General features: G+C 38.7%; 1 protein-coding gene across 1 annotated transcript in view; it reads left to right on the top strand.

Moving 5' to 3' along the window:
- LOC110871069 overlaps nt 1-9,442 on the top strand; it is a 43,070-nt gene extending 33,628 nt beyond the window's left edge. Inside the window, exons 9-10 of the mRNA XM_035975981.1 lie at nt 9,222-9,329; nt 9,394-9,442. Coding sequence (XP_035831874.1) covers nt 9,222-9,278 — 57 coding nt within the window. The 3' untranslated portion in view covers nt 9,279-9,329; nt 9,394-9,442. The remainder of the gene's footprint in view (nt 1-9,221; nt 9,330-9,393) is intronic.
- The last annotated feature ends 13,491 nt before the right edge of the window (nt 9,443-22,933 follow it).

The following is a 22,933-nucleotide window of genomic DNA, read 5'->3' as shown; positions in this document are numbered from 1 at the left end:
CTGACCTTTCGGTTTTGAAGGGGTAACTTTGCGGTTTGGCCCTCGGTTATTTACCGATAGGGGCCTCGTGTTAATTACCCGCATTATTAAGTCCCCGGTTTATTTATTAATTATATTGGAAAGCCTTAACTTTCACTGTTGACGCTTTTAACCCTTCTTCTACGAATTCGATCGTAACTTTCTCGTTTCATATCGAAACTTCGCGAAATTCTTATATATTATTTTAGTGAGGGTATAATACCGTTACAAAGTCTTTGGAACGTTAAAGGGTCACTCAGAGGTATTATTAAACATGTTGACACAGTTAACCCCTGTAGTTTGTAATCTCTCACTTTCTTCCGCGTTTTGTTTATGTACGATCTATAATTTATTCGTTTGAAGGTTTAAGCATTATTTAGGGATACTATACAGTATATTTACCCTTGTTGTCATTTATAACCCTCGAATTTATATACTTTCAAGGTTTGTCAAAATTAGTCCTTTATTTATTATAGATGCCACGTGTAAATAAATGACACGTGTTAACACATCATTGGACACAAAAATTCGAGGTGTTACATTGACGAGATGGATACTGTGGTTGATATCAGCGGGTGTGCTGATAGAGATGTCGTGAAGTACGCGTCCCAGTCGTTCAAGGGAGACGCGTTAGCATGGTGGAAGTCGCTTCTACAAGCTACTGGAAAGACCGCTCTGTATAGCATGAACTGGGATCAGTTTGTAGCACTGATCAAAGAGAACTTCTGTCCGCAGCACGAGGTCGAGCGAATTGAGTCGGATTTTGTATCCTTAGTTATGAAGAATCTCGATTGTCAAGCGTATCTTACTACGTTCAACACCTTATCCCGGTTAGTGCCTTATCTGGTGACCCCGGAGCCGCGTAGGATTGCGCGATTTATTGGGGGCCTGGCACCGGAGATAAAGGCGAGTGTTAAAGCTTCAAGACCTACTACATTTAGATCCGTAGCAGATCTATCCCTCTCCCTCACTCAAGACGTGGTTAGATTGAGAGCCATGAAGAGCTCTGAGGAGAACAAACGGAAACGTGAGGATGACACCTCACGAAGGTCTGAAAAGCGACATAGAGGGAACAACGACCACAGGAAAGGGTCGGGGTCTAGGAAAAGTGATCATCAGTCGGGTGAGAAACCCAGATGCAAGATCTGCAGGAGACACCACTTTGGGAGGTGTCGGTTAGAAACGAAATCCCAGTCTTCAGAAAAACGATGTGGAATCTGCAAGTCCACAGACCATAAAGCTGTGGATTGCAAGAAGATGAAGGATGCAACCTGTTTTGGTTGCAACGAGAAAGGGCACATTCGGCCCAACTGTCCAAAGAATGCGAAGAAGGCTGATGATGGGAAGAAGACTAATGCGAGAGTCTTCAGAATGGACGCAAAGGAAGCAGTCCTTGACGATAACGTCATTACCGGTACGTTTCTTGTAAATGATGTTTTTGCTAGAGTCTTGTTTGATTCAGGAGCTGATAAGTCGTTTGTAGATGATAAGTTTTGTAAATTGTTGAACCTTCCTGTTAAAACCTTAAGCGTGAAATATGAGGTGGAATTAGCCGATGGAACCTTAGAAACCGCCTCGACTGTTCTAGATGGATGTGTTATATCCATTAGGAATCATTCTTTCCCGCTATCCTTGCTTCCCTTTAAGTTAGCTGGATTCGACATAGTGATAGGCATGGATTGGTTGTCGAGTAACCAAGCCCAGATTCTGTGCAACAGAAAGCAAGTAATAGTTAAGACTCCGTCCGGTGAGTCACTTACTATTCAAGGAGATACCCAGCATGGATTGCCTGAGCAAGTGTCCATGCTCAAGGCATCCAGGTGCATGCAGAAAGGATGTGTCATTTATATGGCGCAAGTTACCATAGATGAGCCGAAGCCGAAGATTGAGGATATCCCCGTTATCTCGGAATATCCTGAAGTTTTTCCTGAAGAGCTACCCGGGTTGCCACCGGATAGACAAGTAGAGTTTCGGATATATATCATACTAGGTGCAGCACCTGTAGCAAGAGCACCATACAGATTGGCACCAACGGAGATGAAGGAGTTGAGGACGCAATTGGATGAGCTTTTAGCCAAAGGTTTTATTAGACCTAGCTCATCTCCTTGGGGAGCGCCAATCTTGTTCGTTAAAAAGAAGGATGGTTCGATGCGTCTGTGCATCGATTATCGTGAGCTTAATAAGGTCACTATCAAGAATAGGTATCCGTTACCCAGGATCGACGATCTGTTCGATCAGTTGCAAGGAGCAAGCTATTTCTCCAAGATTGACCTAAGGTCAGGTTATCATCAGTTGAAGGTCAAGGAGGAAGACGTACACAAGACCGCGTTTAGGACTCGTTATGGACATTACGAGTTCCTAGTGATGCCGTTTGGGCTCACTAACGCACCAGCCGCGTTCATGGACCTCATGAATCGCGTCTGTAAACCCTATTTAGATAAGTTCGTTATCGTCTTTATTGACGACATCCTTATCTACTCGAAGAGCCAAGCTGACCATGAGAAACACCTTCGTTGTATTCTCAAACTTCTGTATCAAGAGAAGCTTTATGCCAAATTTTCGAAGTGTGAATTTTGGCTTCGAGAAGTCCAGTTTCTTGGACATGTTGTAAGCGAGCGTGGTATCCAAGTGGATCCCGCTAAAGTAGAAGCAGTCATGAACTGGCAGGAGCCGAAGACTCCTACCGAGATTCGCAGTTTCCTCGGATTGGCAGGATATTATAGGCGATTTATCGAGAACTTTTCAAGGATTGCTGCGCCCCTAACTTCGTTGACCCGTAAGAAGATTAAGTTTGATTGGGGCCCTAAGCAGCAGGAATCCTTTGACATTCTGAAGCAGAAGCTGAGCAATGCGCCAGTATTGACGTTGCCCGATGGTATAGATGAATTTGTGGTGTATTGTGATGCATCACATACTGGCATGGGCTGCGTACTCATGCAGAAAGGCAAAGTCATTGCCTACGCTTCTGGACAGCTCAAAGTGCATGAGAAGAACTACACCACCCACGATTTAGAATTGGGTGCGGTTGTATTTGCATTGAAGCTATGGAGACATTACTTGTATGGAACCAAGTGTATAATTTATTCGGATCACAAGAGTCTTCAGCACTTGTTCAATCAGAAGGAATTGAACATGCGTCAAAGGCGATGGATGGAAACTTTAAATGATTATGACTGTGAGATAAGATACCATCCAGGCAAGGCAAATGTGGTTGCCGACGCCTTAAGTAGAAAGGAAAGGGTTAAACCGATCAGAATCAATGCCAAGCGCATTGAGATAAGAAATAATTTGAACGAAAGGGTGTTAGCTGCACAGAAGGAAGCTGTGCTGGAAGCTAACTATCCTGCAGAAAAGTTGGGAGTAACTGAGGAGCAGTTATCCCACGACAAAGATGGAATGCTACGACTAAACGGACGAATATGGGTTCCAGTATATGGAGGACTTCGGGATGTTATCCTCCAGGAAGCCCACAGCTCTAAATATTCCGTTCATCCTGGAGCTGATAAGATGTACCAGGATTTGAAATCAAACTACTGGTGGATTGGTTTGAAAAAGTCCGTGGCCGAGTATGTGGCCAAATGTTTGACTTGTGCGCAAGTCAAGGCTGAGCATCAGAAGCCGTCAGGTTTGCTTCAGCAACCTGAAATTCCCAAGTGGAAATGGGAAATGGTGACAATGGATTTCATCACCAAGTTACCAAAGACGAAAAAGGGAAATGATACCATATGGGTCATAGTAGACAGACTGACTAAGTCAACTCATTTTCTACCCATCAAAGAGACATATAGCTCAGATATGTTAGCTCAATTATACGTCGATAAGATAGTGGCACTACATGGTATACCTATATCTATTATCTCTGATAGAGATACTAGATATACGTCACATTTTTGGAAGAGTTTCCAACAGTCGTTGGGCACTCGTTTGAATTTTAGTACGGCTTACCATCCTCAGACTGATGGTCAGAGCGAGCGTACTATTCAAACTTTAGAAGACATGCTTCGAGCATGTGCGATCGACTTAGGTGGTAGTTGGGATAAGAACTTACCACTAATTGAATTCTCCTACAACAACAGCTACCATTCCAGCATAAAGGCTGCGCCTTTTGAGACCCTATACGGTAGAAAGTGTAGATCGCCCATTTGTTGGGCAGAAGTTGGAGATGTCCAGTTGTCTGGACCAGATATCGTCTTTGAGACGACAGACAAGATCGTTCAGATCCGTGATCGTTTGAAGGCTGCCAGGGATAGGCAGAAAAGTTATGCGGATCCTAAGCGCAAGGATTTTCACTTCGATGTGGGTGAAAAAGTGTTGCTTAAGGTATCACCTTGGAAAGGTGTAATGCGATTTGGAAAGAAAGGCAAGCTAAGCCCGAGATACATAGGACCTTTCGAGATAATCGAACGTGTCGGGGCAGTCGCTTATAAGTTAAACTTGCCCGAGGAACTTAGCGCCATTCATAATGTGTTTCACATCTGTAATTTGAAGAAGTGTTTCGCTGACGATTCACTGGTTATACCGCATACAGATATACACATAGACGAAAGTCTAAAATTTGTGGAAAAACCTTTGTCGATTGAGGATCGACAGGTAAAGAAGCTTCGAAGGAAGCACGTGCCTATTGTTAAGGTCAAGTGGGATGCCCGTAGAGGTCCCGAATACACGTGGGAAGTGGAATCCACGATGAAAGAGAAATATCCCCATTTGTTTGAATAAATCTCGGGGTCGAGATTTCTTTTAAGGGGGTGAGGATGTAACACCTCGAAAAATTTCGCCCACTAATGTCTTGACACGTGTCATAAGGTTCCGTTATGTGAAAACATACTTTAGAGGGACTAAAAGTGACAAACAGTGAGAACTATGGAACGTAAGGGTCCAAAGTGTCAACAATGGATAAATAGGCTCTATGATAACCCTACATAATGTTTATAACCTTAAACGGATGGTTCATGGATCATACGACGCGGAAATTGCACAAAAGTGAAGTATTGCAAACTATAGGGGCCAAAAGTGTCAACATGTTTAGTTTATACCTCTGAGTGAACTTTTGGCAGACCCGAAGCTTTGTATAGCTAAAATATACTCACTAGAATATGTGGTAAAAATTTCATGAAGTTTCGTCAACGTATGAGAAAGTTATGGCCAAAACCGTACTTGAAGGACTAAAAGCGTCAACGTCGAATTTCATGGCTTTTCGGTTGAGCGCAAAGTTATCCGAGGACATTACCATGTTGGTAAAAGTCCTAAGGTTCTTAAAAACCAAGTTTGGGGGTTTACGGGTCGAGAAAAGTGGCCGAAACATCGCGTACAAGCTCAGGGACCATTTCTGCCAAAACTGAAGCAAGTTTGGCTGAACCAGGGTCAGGCGACCCGCCTGGTAAAGCCCAAGCGGGCCGTGTGGGGCTGCCAGCGACAGGAAGTTCGGATTTGGGTCGAATTGGGTCCGATTTTGAGTGGAATCCAGTTGTTTCTTGCCTCCAAATGCTCCAATTAGAAGCCATGCATGGCTATGACTACAGTAAACCTCAAATTACAGCTTTAAATCCGAATTCATCTCATTCTTGAGCATTTACAAATTGTGAACAAGAACTCTCAAGACTTGCAAAGGTTCTCAAGACTTCCTGGAGCTAATCTGATCATCAAGGCCGATTTCTAGTGTTCACTAATCACCTATAGGACCTTTGTAAGCTTTCAATTCGTTCTTTAATCCGTTCTTGTTGTGATTATTGCTAAAAGTCAAACTGGGTATTCATAAGCTTTGACTTTCTGATTAAACGGATTTCTTTCAGTCATTTCTCGAATTGAAACCTGTTATAGATTGGTATTTATGTGGGAAACAAACCCTCTAAAGGGCACTATCTGAATCCCACTATATGCATGCTAATTGTCGAGTCAAACATGGTTCTAAAAAGTCAACAGAAGCGATTTTTGTGAAAAATGACATGAATAATGATATAGATGACATGCAATCTGATTGATCATCATAAATAACTTGTAATACATATAAGAATGTGTTTTAATCATCATCAACTCGACAATCTATAGTATAGCCACGAATCGGAACCGAAAGTCTTGTAAAACGATTATTTCGTAGACTATCGATTCGGATTCGTACATGCATGTTCGAGATCTGTATTGGAAAGTATTTTTGACTATTTTTATTTTAGTTAAACTTTCTGGAATTTTCTTTGATTGAGTCTATGTTTAGCCTATTCGAATGCATGTTTCCGGTTTATGCATAAAGTTGACTATCTTGCCCTTTTTGATTTAAAACGGGATTTTTGGAAAAATGAAAGGATAGAAATCTTTATTTCTAATATATGAACTTGCACCGAAAGTTTCGGATCAGTTGGTGGTCCAGATTGTGAGTTATGGCCATTAGCGTAAAACTATATTATAAATTTACATAAACGGTCCTTTTCGCGCAGAACCCGTTTCTGGCCACGTTTTGATGCAAAACTTTTTACCAACTGATGTATAATAATATTCTGGGAATTTTGATGATTTTTAATTAATTTTTGGCTGAACGGATCCTAGATCGCCTAGCTATTTCGGGTTATGTCGGTTTTGACCGTTTAAGCCATAAAATGAGTTTTACACATCCTTTTGACCCGAAACCTTTTTCTACTGATTTTATATGATGAATAAATTATTTTAAGTATTCTGAAAATATAAAAATCTCAGATTTAATTTGAAAACCCGAAAACGCCCTTAAATCGCATATTTAGCGTTTTAAGCGCATAGTAAGCGTTATACTTGTTTTAAACATATAAGACCTATACCTACTGATGTGTTTAGCTTATTTTCATATAAAAACAGTAAGTATAAGTATATGAACTCCGATTTCCAGTTTTGGCACTTTTAGCCCTTGTGAAATTACTAAAATACCCCTACGGTGCATAGTTTAGTTTTAAATGATAAATTTGATATATGGGTCATACCCTACTGATATAATATGTTATATTAAGTATATTTACTGTATGAACCAGACCCGAAACTCAGATTTCTAATTTTACCCTTTTATTATCTTTTAAATGACCAAAATGCCCTTCTAAGGCATAAATTGGGTTTAAAATTATTCCGGGCAATATAGAACATAACTTACTGATATAATATCATATTTTAAGCATATTATCTCAGGGAACTTGCATTTGAATCATTGGTCTACCCGTATCGCCCTTTTCGCGTTCGGTTCGGTTTACGTAACTAGTTTGCGTAAATTGACCGAAACGGGTCAAACGATATCATTTTTATTTCAAAATCCAGAATGTATTTAGTATACCCATATTATACAAGTATTCAAACTTGTCGGGTCTAAATCACATTCTATCCGGTCTTTCGCTTAATCGTGCGTAAACCGTATCATTCTTAAAACTAACCGGTCAAAGCTTAGGCTTAAATAAAAGGCCGTTAGGAATCTAATAGGTTAATTATAAACCTTGTTCCAGATTAGGAGGCCCGGTAAAAGCTACCAACACTTATCATTTGTGACTTATACTTGCTCAGGTAAATACATTTTGACTTATTTTCCCTATACGGGCTTGGGGTACGGTATTTAAAATACCGCTTGATCGGGCGCACAAGTCCTGCGCCTTATAGGTGTACAGTCTTGAATAGCTTGTGCGACTTCGTTTAAACAGTTTTGTCTTACTTAAAGGCTTTGGGGGGTTGTTGACCGTGTCCCGGATATCCTTGGCATTATCTTACGAGATGGCCACGACCAGAGCACGGGGTGTAGGCGTACACCCGACGCGTATAACTCTTTAATGTGGTGTGTCATTTAATCTCTAGCCCGGACAGCAGATCCCGGGCCACCAGAGATATAAGTGCATGTAATTCGTTCACAAGTTTATATTATATAATTATCCCAAGTTAATAAAAATATTTATGCCTTGTGCATTTAAATCAATTTTCAATCATTTTCAAAATGAGTCGGTTGATTTTATTTACCAGTGTAAACTGACGTATTTTTCCCAAAAGGTTAAGTGCAGGTACTATACGGAAATAGGCTGGTTGTTTCCTAAGAGCGTCCACTATAGTCTCGCAAGCTTGGACGACAATATATCTGTTGAACTATTTTATCTTATTTTATTTGATTCACCTGTGGATCCATTTCAACTACTGTGATATTTATTATTACACTTTATTTAAAAGTTGAAATGTTTCTATTCTGCTTCCGCTGTGCATTATTACATTGTGTTGACTGTCTATGACGATGCCAACTACGTCACTGTACCCCACACCGGGCCCACCGGTGACACGTGGAAATCGGGGTGTGACATGAGGTCTAATTTAAAGAATTTATATTTTTTTCTGGAAAAAGTGTTGGCGAAACCAAAGACAAAACCCGTGAAAGATTTAAAAAGTAATAAACAAATAAAACAACCAAGAGGAACTAATGAGGGAAACGGAAAAGAGCTTGAGCAAAAGATTGTACAAGTGGAAAAGGTCACGGGAAAAGAAGTAGTAAGTGAGAAAGAAAAAAAAACGAAAAAGAGAACCTAAAGTGGAAAATGAAAAAGAGAATGACAAGTGAACGAAGGCAAAAGGGGGATGACGGGAGCACAAAGGAGGCCAAGGATAAGAGTTGAAAAGAATGCAGTTTTAACAATGATTGCATTGGTGGTTGACGCATTGTGCTTTAAAGGTTGATTCTACAAAATTGCAGTGTGTGGACGATCTATTTGGGTACGAGAGTTTCACATATTTAAATTGGGATGATTTTGAAGCAATTTTTACATTGGATGAGCTGACTGGTTCTGTCATCACTGCTTATATGATGTAAGTGCTTAAATTTAGTTTCAAAAATTGTTTGTAAAACACAATTTATTTAATTGATTTAGTTTTTGTATGTTGACAGGTTCTTGTATGAGCAAATCAAAAATGGGCCAAAACTTGATCATGGTATTTGTTTTGTGAGCCCGAGTGCAATCTCGCCAAGTGAACGTAAATCAAAATGCAAACATATTGATGATGCAAGTAGTGTGGTTGCAGATCGGTTGTCTACAAGAAAGGACAATGACATCATCATATTGCCCTATAATCCCGGGTATGATTTTCCAATTAAATAACTATTTATAAAGAAAAAAAACTATTATCTTGATATTATTTCACTTGATTTGGTTTTTATAGAAGACATTCATAAAGAAAAAAAACTATTATCTTGATATTATTTGACTTAGTTTGGTTTTTGGTTTTTGTAGAAGACATTGGGTGTTGGCAGTTTTGGACATGAAAACATATACTTGCTATTATCTTGATTCTATAAGCAATAACACAATCAATCCGGTGTTGAGGCAAATTATTGATGCGTAAGTAATATACATTATCGAAAAATTATATTATACTATCATAATATATTTCTTAATTTTTTAGGGCAATGGCCTTGTATGCTATGCAAAGTGTCAACTAGGTTAAGGCTAAGGTGAGCACTTATTTCTTATTGAAAGAAACATAACTTTTTATTTGTGTAGTGTACATGTGTTGAAATTGTAGCTTTAACTTCATCGACTGAATTGGAATCTTTAATTGTGTAGTGTCCATATCAGACCAGACGGGAGGTACTGAATGTGGCTATTATGTGTTGAAGTTCGTGAAAGAGGTGGTTGAAGAAGGAATTGAAATACTTGCCAATGACAACGTAAGTACTACTTTTTAAATGATTACTTTTGAAGTATTATTAGTTAGCTAATTAGTTGCAAAACTATTTTTAGATCACTAAATTTAGTTTATAATTTTGGGGATTTTGAGGAGATTTGTGTGTTTGATTTGCATATAAAAGAAACTGGGTCAAAAGATAACTAAATAACCGGATGGAATGAGAACATAATTGTATGGATGTGATCTTTGTTTATCATATCAAAGTGCATGTATTTAGTCTTTATAATTTTGTTTGTCATTAATTGTTTTTCATATCAAAGTGTATGTATTTAGGTTCTTTAATATTTTTCTCAGGTTGGGTAAGGCAAAGTGGTATACATGGATGAGGATATTGATGGAATATGTGAAGGGTGTTCGAGTTATGGGGCAACGTTTGTTTTCAAGTGACTATTTTAGATGTTTAAGTATGTACGCCAAATAATACTTTTTGTTAACTTAAGATATTTGAATTATATTTGACGTATGACTATGAAATGAATTGTTTTGGTTTTTGTGTATTTTGTCATGAAATAGATTTATATATTGTTTTGGTTCTCTAAAGAAAATTCAAAATTCTAAAAAAAATTAAACAATGAAAACCGTGACTCGCAATGCGTGCCATAAATGTTGTCATTAAAGTGTCATAAACACGTGTCATTAAAATGTGTCATCAACGCATGTCATTAAGGTGTGTCATTAAAGCGTGTCATAAAGCTATGTCATTAAGACGTGTCATTAAGGTGTGTCATTAAAGCGTGTCATAAAGGTGTGTCATTAAAGTGTGTCATTAAAGAGTGTCATTAAAGAGTGTCATTAAGGTGTGTCATAAATGGATGACACACAAATACATGTCATCTTCAATTAATGACAGGGGCTTCCTTGACACTCTTTTGTGTGTCATATCTACCCTTTAATGACGCGCAATGCATGTCATTGAAGGTTTTTTTTCTAGTAGTGCCAGTCAAACTTGACATTCTTGCAGGTTAATGTAGTCAAAGGAGTGGCTATTCTTGAGAAGTTCTCAATGAACCTTCTATAATAACCAGCTAATCCTAAGAAACTACGAATTTCAGACGAAGTCTTGGGTGCTTCCCAATTCATTATAGCTTCAGTCTTGGTGGGATCTACTTGGATACCTCGCTCACTTATGACATGTCCTAAGAATTGGACCTCTCTAAGCCAAAACTCACACTTAGAGACCTTTGCATAAAGCTTCTCTTGCCTTAGCAATTCAAGAATGCATCTAAGATGTTTCTCATGATTGTTCTTATTACGAGAATAGATAAGTATGCCGTCTATAAAGACAATGACAAACTTATCTAAATACGGCTTGAAGACTCTATTCATGAGATCCACGAAAACTGCTGGTGCGTTTGTGAGCCCAAAAGGCATCATAAGAAATTCATAGTGGCCGTATCTGGTTCTGAAAGCAGTCTTTCGAACATCTTCACTTCTCACTTTTAGTTGATGATAACCAGATCTTAAATCAATCATCGAGAAATAACTAGCTCCTTGCAATTGATCGAACATATCATCATTTCTTGATAGTGGATAACGATTCTTGATCGTTATCTTGTTCAGCTCGTGGTAGTCAATGCACATTCGCATGAACCGTCTTTCTTCTTAACGAACAGTATGGGAACTCCCCAAAGTGAAGAACTTGGCTGAATGAAGCCTTTCTCTAATAGCTCAACCAATTGTTCCTTCAGCTCCTTCATCTCTGTGGGTGTTAAGCGGTATGGAGCTCTAGCTACAAGAGCATATCCAGACAAGATGTCGATCCCGAACTCGACTTGCCTCTCCTGGGGCAGACCGGGTAAGTCTTCTGGGAAAACATCTGGATACTCCGAAATAACTGGGCTGTCTTCAATCTTTGCTTTTATTTATCAATTGTCACATGTGCCATGTAGATGACACATCCTCTTTTCAAACACTTGGATGCCTTAAGCAAAGACACTTTCTCTGGCAATCCATAGTGTTGATCTCCATGAATGGTGAGTACTTCACCGGATGGGGATTTTATTTCGATAAGTTTCTTAACGCAGGCAATACGGGCTTGGTTATGAGCTAACCAATCCATGCCTAAAACTATATCGAATCCCGCCAAATTCATTGGCAAAAGATTAACAGGGATAGAATGACTCTTAATGGATATAACGCATTCATCAAGAAACGTGGAGGCTATTTCTATACTACCATCAGTCATTTCAACTTCATAAGTTATATTAGAGCTCTTAAGGGTAGATTTAGAAGCTTATTAAACTTATGATCTACAAAGCTCTTATCGGCTCCAGAATCAAATAAAACTCTAGCAAGAATATCATTTACGTTGAACGTACCCGTAATGACATTAGCATCTTTAACTGCTTCTCTAGCAGTTAGCTGGAAAGCTTGAGCATTGGACTTCTTTGCCTCCCCAAGCTTAGCATTACCCTCAACAGTACGTTTAGGGCAGTTGGTCTTTATGTGGCCCTTATCACCACATCCATAGCATACAGCATTCTTTAAGTCCTTGCAATCAAGTGACTTGTGATCAGTCTTCTTGCAGATGCCACATGGCTTTGACTGTTGGTCTGTCCGAAACTGTCCCCAGTGTTGTCTCCCACAAGTTTTACATGTAGGCCTATCATCAGACCTCTACTGGTTCTTATTGAACCCAAATTTTCCTTTCTTGGAATCCTGGAAGCGATTATCATCACGCTTCATCTTTCTGTCAGTCTCAGTCTTGACTGACTTCAACCTCACTTCATCCTGAGTAAGGGAAAGAGATAGATCTACAACAGATCTGAAGGTTGTGGGTTTAGAGGCTTTAACCATGCCTTTGATCTCTGGTGCTAATCCACCAATAAAACGCGCAATGCACTTGGATTCCGGGGTGATCAAATAAGGAACCAATCTGGACAATGAGTTGTAGTCGGACACATATTTCTGACAGTCCAGGTTCTTCATAGTGAGAGTCAAGAAATCAGACTCTACTTTCTCAACCTCATGTGGAGGGCAGTAAGTTTCTTTGATCAGGTCCACAAACTTGGACCAATTCATATTATATAGGGACACTTACCCTGTATACCGAATCATGGCCTTCCACCATGTCAGGGCATCGCCCTTGAAAGATTGAGATACATACTTAACAATATCCTTGTCAGCATAGCCGCTAATATCCACGACTGTTTCCATCTCAACGAGCCACTTCATGGCATCGATGGCTCCTTTTTCCCCTGTGAAGTCTCGAGGTTTACAAGATACGAAATCTTTATAAGTACACCCGTCTTTAATAGACTGGGTTTTTTCCTTGGCCACACGTCTAGGCTCACTCCTCTCATTCGAGGAATAATATGAGCTTTCAGATTTAGGTGTGGAAGATGGTGGGATTGATTGGGATTTAGGATGGGTCGCACCCGTTCCTTTAAAAGTGACCATGAAATTCTCCATGGCTTTGTTATAACAACCCTCCTAAAACCCCTTAACATAACCCTAAATGTTCCTATTATACCCCGTATACGAGAAACGGCCCTGAAATACCTTAACAACTATAAAAAAAATAAAAACAATAAACAGAGTGTCTCGCGGCCCGCGATGGGTGAGACCTAAGTGTCTAGCAGGGCGCCACAGCCTATACTTGTCCGGCACAAAATTGCGCCACGTGTCAACACGTGGCAAGGCTATACTCGCTGATTCACCAATCCTAGGACTAGCTATGGCGGCTGGCGGCCCACGACGTGTAGGCCTTGGGGCGTCGCGGGGCGCGACGAGGTGGCTGATCAGCCTATAAAAGGGAGTCGAGAGTTCAGTTGTTCCTCGTTCAAAATTCTATTCTCTCTCAAATTCTCTGTAAGCTAAAACTCTCGGGAATAATACCCCTTAAAAGCGAAGCTCTGCCTCGTTGTAAGTATTATAACCCCGATCACGTAGTTGTTACTCTACTCGATTGATCTAGGGCTCCGTAACGCATGTCAAGGCTCTGCCTGACTTGTTCGTTGGAGTTCTGTCTCGTGTTACACCCGATTGATCTAGGACTCCGTAATGCATGTCAAGGCTCTGTCTGACTCGGTCGTTGGAGTTCTGTCTCGAGTTGTACGGTTAATGTGATTTGGGTTATCTTACTAACACGTGTGCATTGTTTAATATTAATAGATAATAACCAGGAGAATCACCAGGAAGCTACAATAGTATCACCTAAGTTAACAATGTGAGTACATCTATTTTTATAAATCTTTTTATAAAATCCTCAAATGTTTTCAATTATACTTAACAGTGATTGAGTCTATGTATTCTACAATTACTGCCGGTATGTTGGGGTTTTGTATACATTATTTGGAATCCGTTACTATTGGACAAAGAGTTAGCCAATGAGTAACATGACCCACAAGTCAGGATTGACAGTACTGAATGAGTAACTGTGTAGATATAAACATTTTAATCGCTCTCAATACTGTAAAGTTATAAGAGTTGTTTTTGATTAAACTGGGATGCACTCGCCAGTATTTCTTGCTGATAAAACCTTTTTAAAACGCGTTTCAGGTAACTTAATGTGAAGCCAAATAGAAGCCAGCTGGAGAGCACTGAAGGCTTAAAGTTGTGGCTATAGAAGTTACCTAAATAAATAAAAGGAGTTTATATTTTCAATAATTAGGGTTCACCCCTACAAATGTATTGTCAAACGAAACTTTGGTTTATCCCATTTATTGTTATAAAAGTTTGGTGTTTAACTCTGATAAAAATATTTTCTAACTACGGTCCTGATGTATAAATTCCACTGCCAAATTAATAAAAACCGATACCAACCGATACCACCCGCTCTGAGGTTGTCCCGCAGCCGCCCGCTTCCGGGGCAAGGGTCGGGGCTGCGACAGAAGCCAACTTCAGCTGTAATCAGGGCTTGAAGGTTATTTCCTTCACCCTCGCGAGTGTCATGTCAATCATTACCATGCCCGCTATTGGCAATTCCAGAATTCCGGTTCGCCATTTTTTGAAAATTTGGACTTCAAGCCAAAATAGATTATTGCTCAGTGCATTATATTGAATATTATAAATGGTCATCGAATATGATGACTTCAAAATTTTATCAGCCATGGTCTTATTGAACCATATAGGCTATAAGGTTTAGATATATATATATCCTCCACCTTTTAGGCCAGTGTGCGCATAGTCATAACTGCCTAAATATGATTTAACGTTACCTTGAATGTTAAATAAGTTTAATCAAATATTATTAGCCACGGTTTGAAAGGACCATAAAAGGCTATAAGGCTTGAACATAGTCCTCCACCTATTGGACAGTGCGCCATAAGCTCACAACTGCCATTTTCTCATTTGGCAATAAAATTTTTGTAATACTTTGAGCCGCGATCTCATTCGATCATGTGGCTATAAGGTTTAGACATAGTCCTTTACCTTTGGACAGTGCACCATATCGTCACAACTGCCATTGTCTAATTTGACAATAAGATATAGCCCATAGGCAAATCATTTAACATTACATTGAATGTTAAAAATAAAATGATCATCGCATTGATGATATTAATATTATTAGCCAAGATCTTATTCGATCATATAGGCTATAATGCTTGGACATAGTCCTCCACCTTGATCGCCAGTGTGATTCCTCATTGCCACACTGCCAGAAGTATTAACATTACTTTGAATGTTAATACAGGAATAATATCTTAATGGTTTGACAATAATATATATATATCTTTAACCAAGGTCTCATTTGACCATAGAGGCTATAAAGTTTGGACATAGTCATCCACCTATTAGGTCATTGTGATTCCTCATTGCCACACTTCCATTTATTGTTACCAATAATATAAGCTTTGCCATGTGGCTGGTCAAAAACTATTAAGAAGATTTTTTTGTGAATTTCCGCGCAGATCGATAAAGTTCGAATTAAAATTGAGACGATCGCTTGAACAATGGCGAAATATAAGATAATTTGAAATTATCATTAATGAAAGGTTTACAATACTGGTCCTTATAGGGACTTATAAGAAATTACAAAGCTTAGTCCACATAGGGACTTTCGATAAGAAATACAATGACATGTCCAACATGGACTTTTGAAATTTAAATTAAATAAACGAAAAATATAATCTTCATTCATCTGATAATCTTGGAAAGTTTCTGGAAGATCTTGCTTGTTCTCCTTTCATTCCTTTAAGTCTGTCGCTAAATCTGCTCTGCTCATTCCAAGGCTTGATTAAAAGCCTCGAGTTGTTGCGGTGGTTGTGGTTGCGGTTGAGGAGCAACAGGATACTGGTACCCATAATTGGGATATCCAGCATTTGGATAAGCAGGTGGAAATGGTGATGGATAAAGTGCATTGTGAACAACCGCCTGTAAATAGGGGTCGTATGATGGAGCCGGATAATTACAATCCATTGGTGCTGCCATGTATGAAGGATAATATCCAGTCATATATGGATATGTAGGAATAGGGTTATCAAAACCCATAGGTATTGTTGAGGTGGCTCAACAACTGGTTCAACATTAGAGGATCCACCCATTTGTGGGTCCTCTAGAATAGTAGGATAAGTTGGAGGCATAGGTGGAAGCGAACCCGACCATTGCCCAGCACGTACCGACATACGTGCACCACGATGTTTCCTCGGTTGTGGTGGTGGTTGAGGTTGTTCCGCGGGCTCCATTGGCTCGTCCTCTTATGGAGGTGGTGGCGTTTGCGGAGATGGATATGGTGGTGTATGAATAAAAGTAAATTGATTAAAATATTGGTCTCATTCATCAGGACCCTGATAATGAGATCCTGCATAGGATGCCATGTGACTTGACAGTTCAATTAGATGCATGTGGGATCCTGATGGCGGCATTTCTAGGTTAGAATTATCATCATGTTGGTTCTATTGGATTTGGCTAGGTGGTGGCGAGTTGATAAACTGTTTATGGTCAAAAGAGTCATGGTGAGAATGTGAATGGGAATGATGCGAATGGTAAGTGTGGTGTGAGTAGTGAGAGTGTGAGGAATGATGCGAGACAGAATGTCTTGATGGCTGCGACGAGTGTGACTCGTTTGAATACTGCGGCTGGTCCGAACTATGGGACGGTGATGGTATCTGTCTAGATGGTCCTCCCTGCATGAGACCTTTTCCTCGTCCTCTCAGTCTTGGCGGCATATTTATAACCTGTCAAAAATAAAAAAAAACAACAAATATATAACTTAAATAGATATGAGTGATCCTAAGTCAATGCCTAGACTCGAAAAGTCTAACGATTATGTTAATGTGAAATTTGAGTCTAGACACAAAAGGCTAGTGTCTAATTCACCCAAATGTTGGCTCTGATACCAACCTGCCACACCCTGATTTCTCGGTGGGCCCAGACTTTGGGTATATGACAAATTGATATTGATATTCACAATAACACAGCGGAAGTCTTGGGAGTATAAAATAATTATTAAAATTTACAATTGCCCGAAAGCTCAAAATAATATACAGACCGAAGTGTATAAATGATCCATAGGCGGATCGGATAAACAAAAGATTACATAAAAGACCACTAGGCTTCTTGCATGGTATTGCAAATTCCACTAAGCAATTACTGGGCACCTTTCAGCCTATTTACGTACTTTGCAACATGCACTTAGTCTTTTGAAGATACATCAGTTTACATACACTGGTAAATACAAATAACCGACACATTTTGAAAATATTTCAAAAATGTTTTTATATACCATAGGTATATCAATTTTCATAAATAACTTGGGACAAACTATATCTCTTGTTATTAGTATTACATGTTTGTCAATACATATGGGGCCCGGAAGTAAACTCGAGACATGATTAACCGACACACCACTTTAACCCATGGGGGCAGCTAGGTTATGGTGGCCGATTGGGCTTGAGCCCAATAAAAGAAGATGGGTGACTGGTTTCGCAAGGGGGCAAGGGTGAGAGGTTAGGGTTGGGCGGATTGGTTTTGTTCATTTATATATTTATATTTTTTTAAGCAAATATAATCACCTCAAATATAATCAAATAAATTTAGGCATGATATACACGTATAAATATGTATAGTACACATTCGCTCATAAAAGGTATGGAGCGGTAATTAGAACGTATATGAAACGTAACTAAAGAAATTGAAAAGAATGAATGATTTTTACCTCGGAATAACGGGTTGTCATGCATCTACTCACCTACGTGGAACTTCAACGCAAACCGTGAGTTTACTCGATCCCCTTTTTCTCTTTGATCACTTTCTGGGGTGTAATATGTATGACATAATCAAACACACTCATACACACAATCAAACTTATACAATCACTCAATCTATCAAACATGCTATTTGATGTACTTAGGTTATTCATGTGAGATATTCAATCATGCAACCACTTATCATTAACTTTGCTAGCCAACCATAACATGTATAGCGCTATAGCAGTAGCACACCGCCCGTTTTCGTGGTCTATGTTAAGTATTCAATCATAAACGGTCTTGTTCACTTGTTCACAACTTACACACTTGGAATTTTTGGTTTAACACTTGGGTTGTGCATGCTAGTATGTAATTTAACTTAGTATACGAATGCCATGTTGGATTTGAGAACCTCTTTATTATATGCTATGTAAAAAGCAAACTTGTATGCTCGCCAACCTTTTGTGTTGGATTTGAGAGCCTATTTATTATACTTTAATACATGTTGCAGGAAATGTATGATGATGGTCGGAGAAATCTACTTAGGGTGGCTTAGAAACACAGCTAATTTCTATGTTTTGTATTTCCTTTTGTTTGATTATGTTATGAACAAGATGTTGCAATTTCGTTCCAAACGTTGTACTTTTGAATTAGAAATGAAATGAAATATTGTTATTTAAATTACTGTCACTTCTAGTATGTTATGAAGTATCAAGCAATCTCGTTTCGTCTCACTCTGATGTTTCCGCCATCGGTTGGGGTGTTACAATAATTATCTCTTATAGGTAGTTATCTACGAGGTTGTGGTATAGGCGGGTTACCCATGGGGAAGTAATATAGGCCACCTACAGGGCCTTAATATAGTAGCAATCCATTTGTTGTTTTGACGATGGTTGATCAACTATGTAGAGTAAAATCTGTATGCTTAGTTCATTTGGATGTGTTCATGATTGTTAAAGAATATTATGGTTTTACACAATGCTATGATTGTACATGTGATATAGTTGTGTGATGCGCCTTGAATATTTTGTGTTTAATGCTTGTTAAAGTTCATATTTTAAATTTATTTAAACTAGACGTCACTCAACACAACTGGCGTTTGGTATTCAATTCAGGTTTGTTGACAAAGTGAAAACTGGTGAGCAGTAGAGACTCCCTGGCAATTGGCATCCTATTTTTAATGTTTATGTAGGTGTTTCTTTTTTCTTATTTGGGTATGTAAATACTAAAATTTTCCTTTACGTTTGAATGAAAGGTTTTGATTTGAACTACATGGGCCAAAAAGTAAATCCAACAGTTGAGATCCCCGGGCACATGGCGTTTCATGAATTGTATTAACAACACTTAACTTTTTTTTAAATTTCATTAACCCTTTAACTTGATTTTTCTCTGAAAGATCGCATTCGTTAAGTTGGAAGAAATAACTAAATACACAGTTTTGTTTATTTTTTATTTTGTCAATATTCCAATATATTTTTGTTTATTGAAAATGGATTTGTGTTCAGAATAAAGTATTTTTATCAAAATTATACAGAATACTATTCGATGCTCTTTGTTATACTGAGTAACGGTATCGTAACGAACCGAAACCAATACTGACCGAGTACCATAATGAACCAAACTAATACTGAATGAACATGATTGTATATTACATTAGACAACTATTGTGTAATTAAACAATTGTAAATAATATTTTTCTTTTGAAATACATATATGTTTCCTGTTGCACTGAACATAGAAATTTCCACTACTTAAGAATTAGACCTTAAACTCTCATAGTTTTTAAAATTCATTACCCTTTATTTCAACATAATTAATATTTTTAGACTTATTAATCAGATAAATAAGCATAACCCACCCCCTAACTTCAAGTTAGACCGCATAGGGGGATTCGTCGAGTCGGCCAAGGCGTATGTGAAGCTTAGGCATAGGGATAGGTGGAGAACGACATAGAAGGACAGACCCACTTTCATAAGAAAATAAGTTATGGTTTTGGGCCCTAAAATTTGTGTGCCCTATTTAAAAAACAAAGAGTAAATATGATATGTGGATACTACTATGCAATTTGATTTTATGAATCATAATCTTGAATTCTTTTAAACTAAAAAAGCCTCCGTAGGCCCAATAAAGGTCCAATAATAAAAATCTATAAATATCAAACCCTACTACATGCGTAATTACAAAACCTAAATCTTCTTTTGATATTTCTTCAAATCAATCTACGATTGACAGCAGCGTTGCGGCCACCGCCTTCGACAACCTCAATTGGTAACACTCTGTTGCAAATCTTAGAGGAAAACAACCAATGTCATCTCAGGGTAAACATTTGATTCTTGTTTCGTTACTTCTATTTTCTCCCTTATTGTTTTGAGTTATTACTGTGAAGAGATCTGCTTTTTATTCTTATCGTAAGGTTTTTTACTTTTTACGAATGTACCATGCTTAATTGTAATCTTTTTCATCATGCAGGGAAGGGAATGAGAGAACACATATTTTAGTTGTTTATAACATGTTGACCGTTCATAGCAGGAAAATGAAGAATCATACAAGGTAATGTTAAACATTAAAATTTCAATTTAACTCCCGTTTAGATATGTTGCTCCACATCACCACATGCGTTGGTTGTTAGCTTGTCTATGCTTAGTTAGAGTTTTTGTTTTCTCTAAACAAAATATGAAACTTGTTTTATTTAGATCTTTCAAGGGAAGGATGATGATTTATAGATTTGTTGCTTTTTTTTCTAAAAAAATATGAATTTGAATTCAACTTAATGTACTTGATTGTTTTCCAAATTAAATACTTAACCAATAATAGCTGACTTATGTTTCCGTTTGATTGAAGAAATTATCATCAGATTTCAACTTGTAAGGGTCTATGCACCTAAAGTATCAATTCACTCGAGGTCACACACGTGTAATGTGTTGAATCCAACACACAATTATATAGACGAATGTAATTGATCACAAACATGTAAATGTTAGAAAAATAACCACTGCTTGAAAACCACTGATTGGAAACCACTGATCAATTTGATAAACTACTGATCAGTTTGTCTAACTACTGATGAACTTAACTACTGATCAGTTTAAGCACTGATGAGTCTAACCGCTGATCAACCACTGTCGGTTGAAGCAGTGGCAAGATGAAACAGAACCACTGATCAGAACAGTGGTTAGAAAGGTTGCAAAATTAGAAGTATAAAAGAAACAGTAAACGATTTAACCGGGCTTGTGTTTGACACAATTCCCTTAAACAGATTCGCCGTCTGTTCCCAGGGTACGCCGGTTCGAAACAGCACCGAGCGCTGCCGGACTTGAACACTTGCCTGAAAGAAAACTGGAGAATGCTGTAGAGAGAAAGAGAAGAGACTGTTGATTTCGGTGTGTCTAAACTGAACGAAAAGGTTCGGTTTTATAGCCATAAAATTGTAACTGTGTTCTCAACATCATTGCAGCATATTAAAAGACCAGACTAATGGTCATTATTGCATTTATTGTATCAGTTTTAAAACTGAAACATAATGATCATTAAAAAGAAATCATAACAGTCTAGAAACTGAAAAGAATGATCATAATTAAAAACGAGAAGAATAACAGTTACGAGTCTGTGCAAAAACTGGCCTCACGCGGGCCCGGGTTTTCGGAGCTGCATTCGTGTCCGCAGGACGTGCGGGCACGCACGAGTTCAACCAAATTCCAGCTCCGAAACTCAAATTTTTGCACCCCCCCTGCGCACGCGCGGGTAGGACTTGTGGTAAAACATGTCATAAGACTACAATTGCTTGGAGAAGCTTTTGCCTTATAAATTGCCTTTTCTTTTGTTCCCACACCAATGTGGGACAAGGTGGTTTTACCACTTGAGACTTTCCATTCACACCAAACTTCCAACAATCCCCCACATGAATGGAGGTCGATCTCAGAAACAACATTATTCCAATTTGATTTCAGCAGTTGAGTTTTGCATACGATAGGTAGGTGTTACCCTTTGAACCTTCGCTCATGAAATGCACTTAGCCCACTAGCTCTGAGTAGAACTCGATGTCTTTGAACTCGTCTGCCGTTTGTGTAGACGACAATGCACTTCACACAAGACTCTCCCTGACAAAGTCAAGTCCTCATAGTTATGTTCGTTATGGTCATGAACATGAGCCTGGTTCTGTGAGAGCCATTAGGTATTGTGCCCCAACAACACCCTTCGAAGCGACCCCACTTCTCTCTCACATAGGTGATTCACCATGTATGGTTATCTTAGTCGAATCATTAAAAGCCATAGGCTTAGCCTCACACTTGTCACTTTTTGGAATGGACTAGGAAGTTTACTAAGCCTTGCAATAAACTCCCTTATATATATATACGTAGGGTTATCTCCCACAGTGACCTTATTAATTCATACAATTAGGTTTTCCTATTGAACTCAGCTCTTGGGATCTCCAGTCTACTGAGTTAGGTTTCCATCATATGAACTTATTTTCAAGGGCTTCAGTCCCATTCCCATGGACGACTTCTGTACTAACTCTCTACTTAGGCCTTTTGTTAGCGGATCCGCAATATTATCCTTTGACCTCACGTAGTCAACAGTGATAATTCCTGTAGAGATTAGTTGTCGTATCGTATTATGTCTACGTCTGATATGTCTGTTCCTACCATTATACATTGTGCTACGAGCTCTGCCAAGTGCCGATTGGCTATCACAATGTATACAAATGGCCGTTGCCGGCTTAGGACATCTTGGTATATCCTCAACAAATTGACGTAGCCATTCTGCCTCTTCACCTGCTTTATCTAAAGCGATGAACTCAGATTCCATCGTGGATCTAGCAATAACCGTTTGTTTTGATGATTTCCACGATATCGCTGCACCTCCAAGTGTGAATACATACCCACTTGTTGCTCTGGAATCATTCGTGTCAGATATCCAATTTGCATCACAGTGTCCTTCTATAACTGCTGGATATCTGTTATAATGCAACCCGTATTCTCGAGTGTATCTTAAGTAACGAAGCAACCGAGTGATACAGTTCCAATGCATTGAACTCGGGTTGCTTGTGTATCTACTTAGCTTGCTCACAGCAAATGCTATGTCTGGTCGAGTACAACTCATAAGATACATCAAGCTACCAATAATTC

Source organism: Helianthus annuus, chromosome 8 (assembly GCF_002127325.2).
Source record: "Helianthus annuus cultivar XRQ/B chromosome 8, HanXRQr2.0-SUNRISE, whole genome shotgun sequence".
NCBI classification, from domain to species: domain Eukaryota; kingdom Viridiplantae; phylum Streptophyta; class Magnoliopsida; order Asterales; family Asteraceae; genus Helianthus; species Helianthus annuus.
Note: the sequence above shows the minus strand (reverse complement) of the source record. Positions and strands in the feature narration are given on the sequence as shown.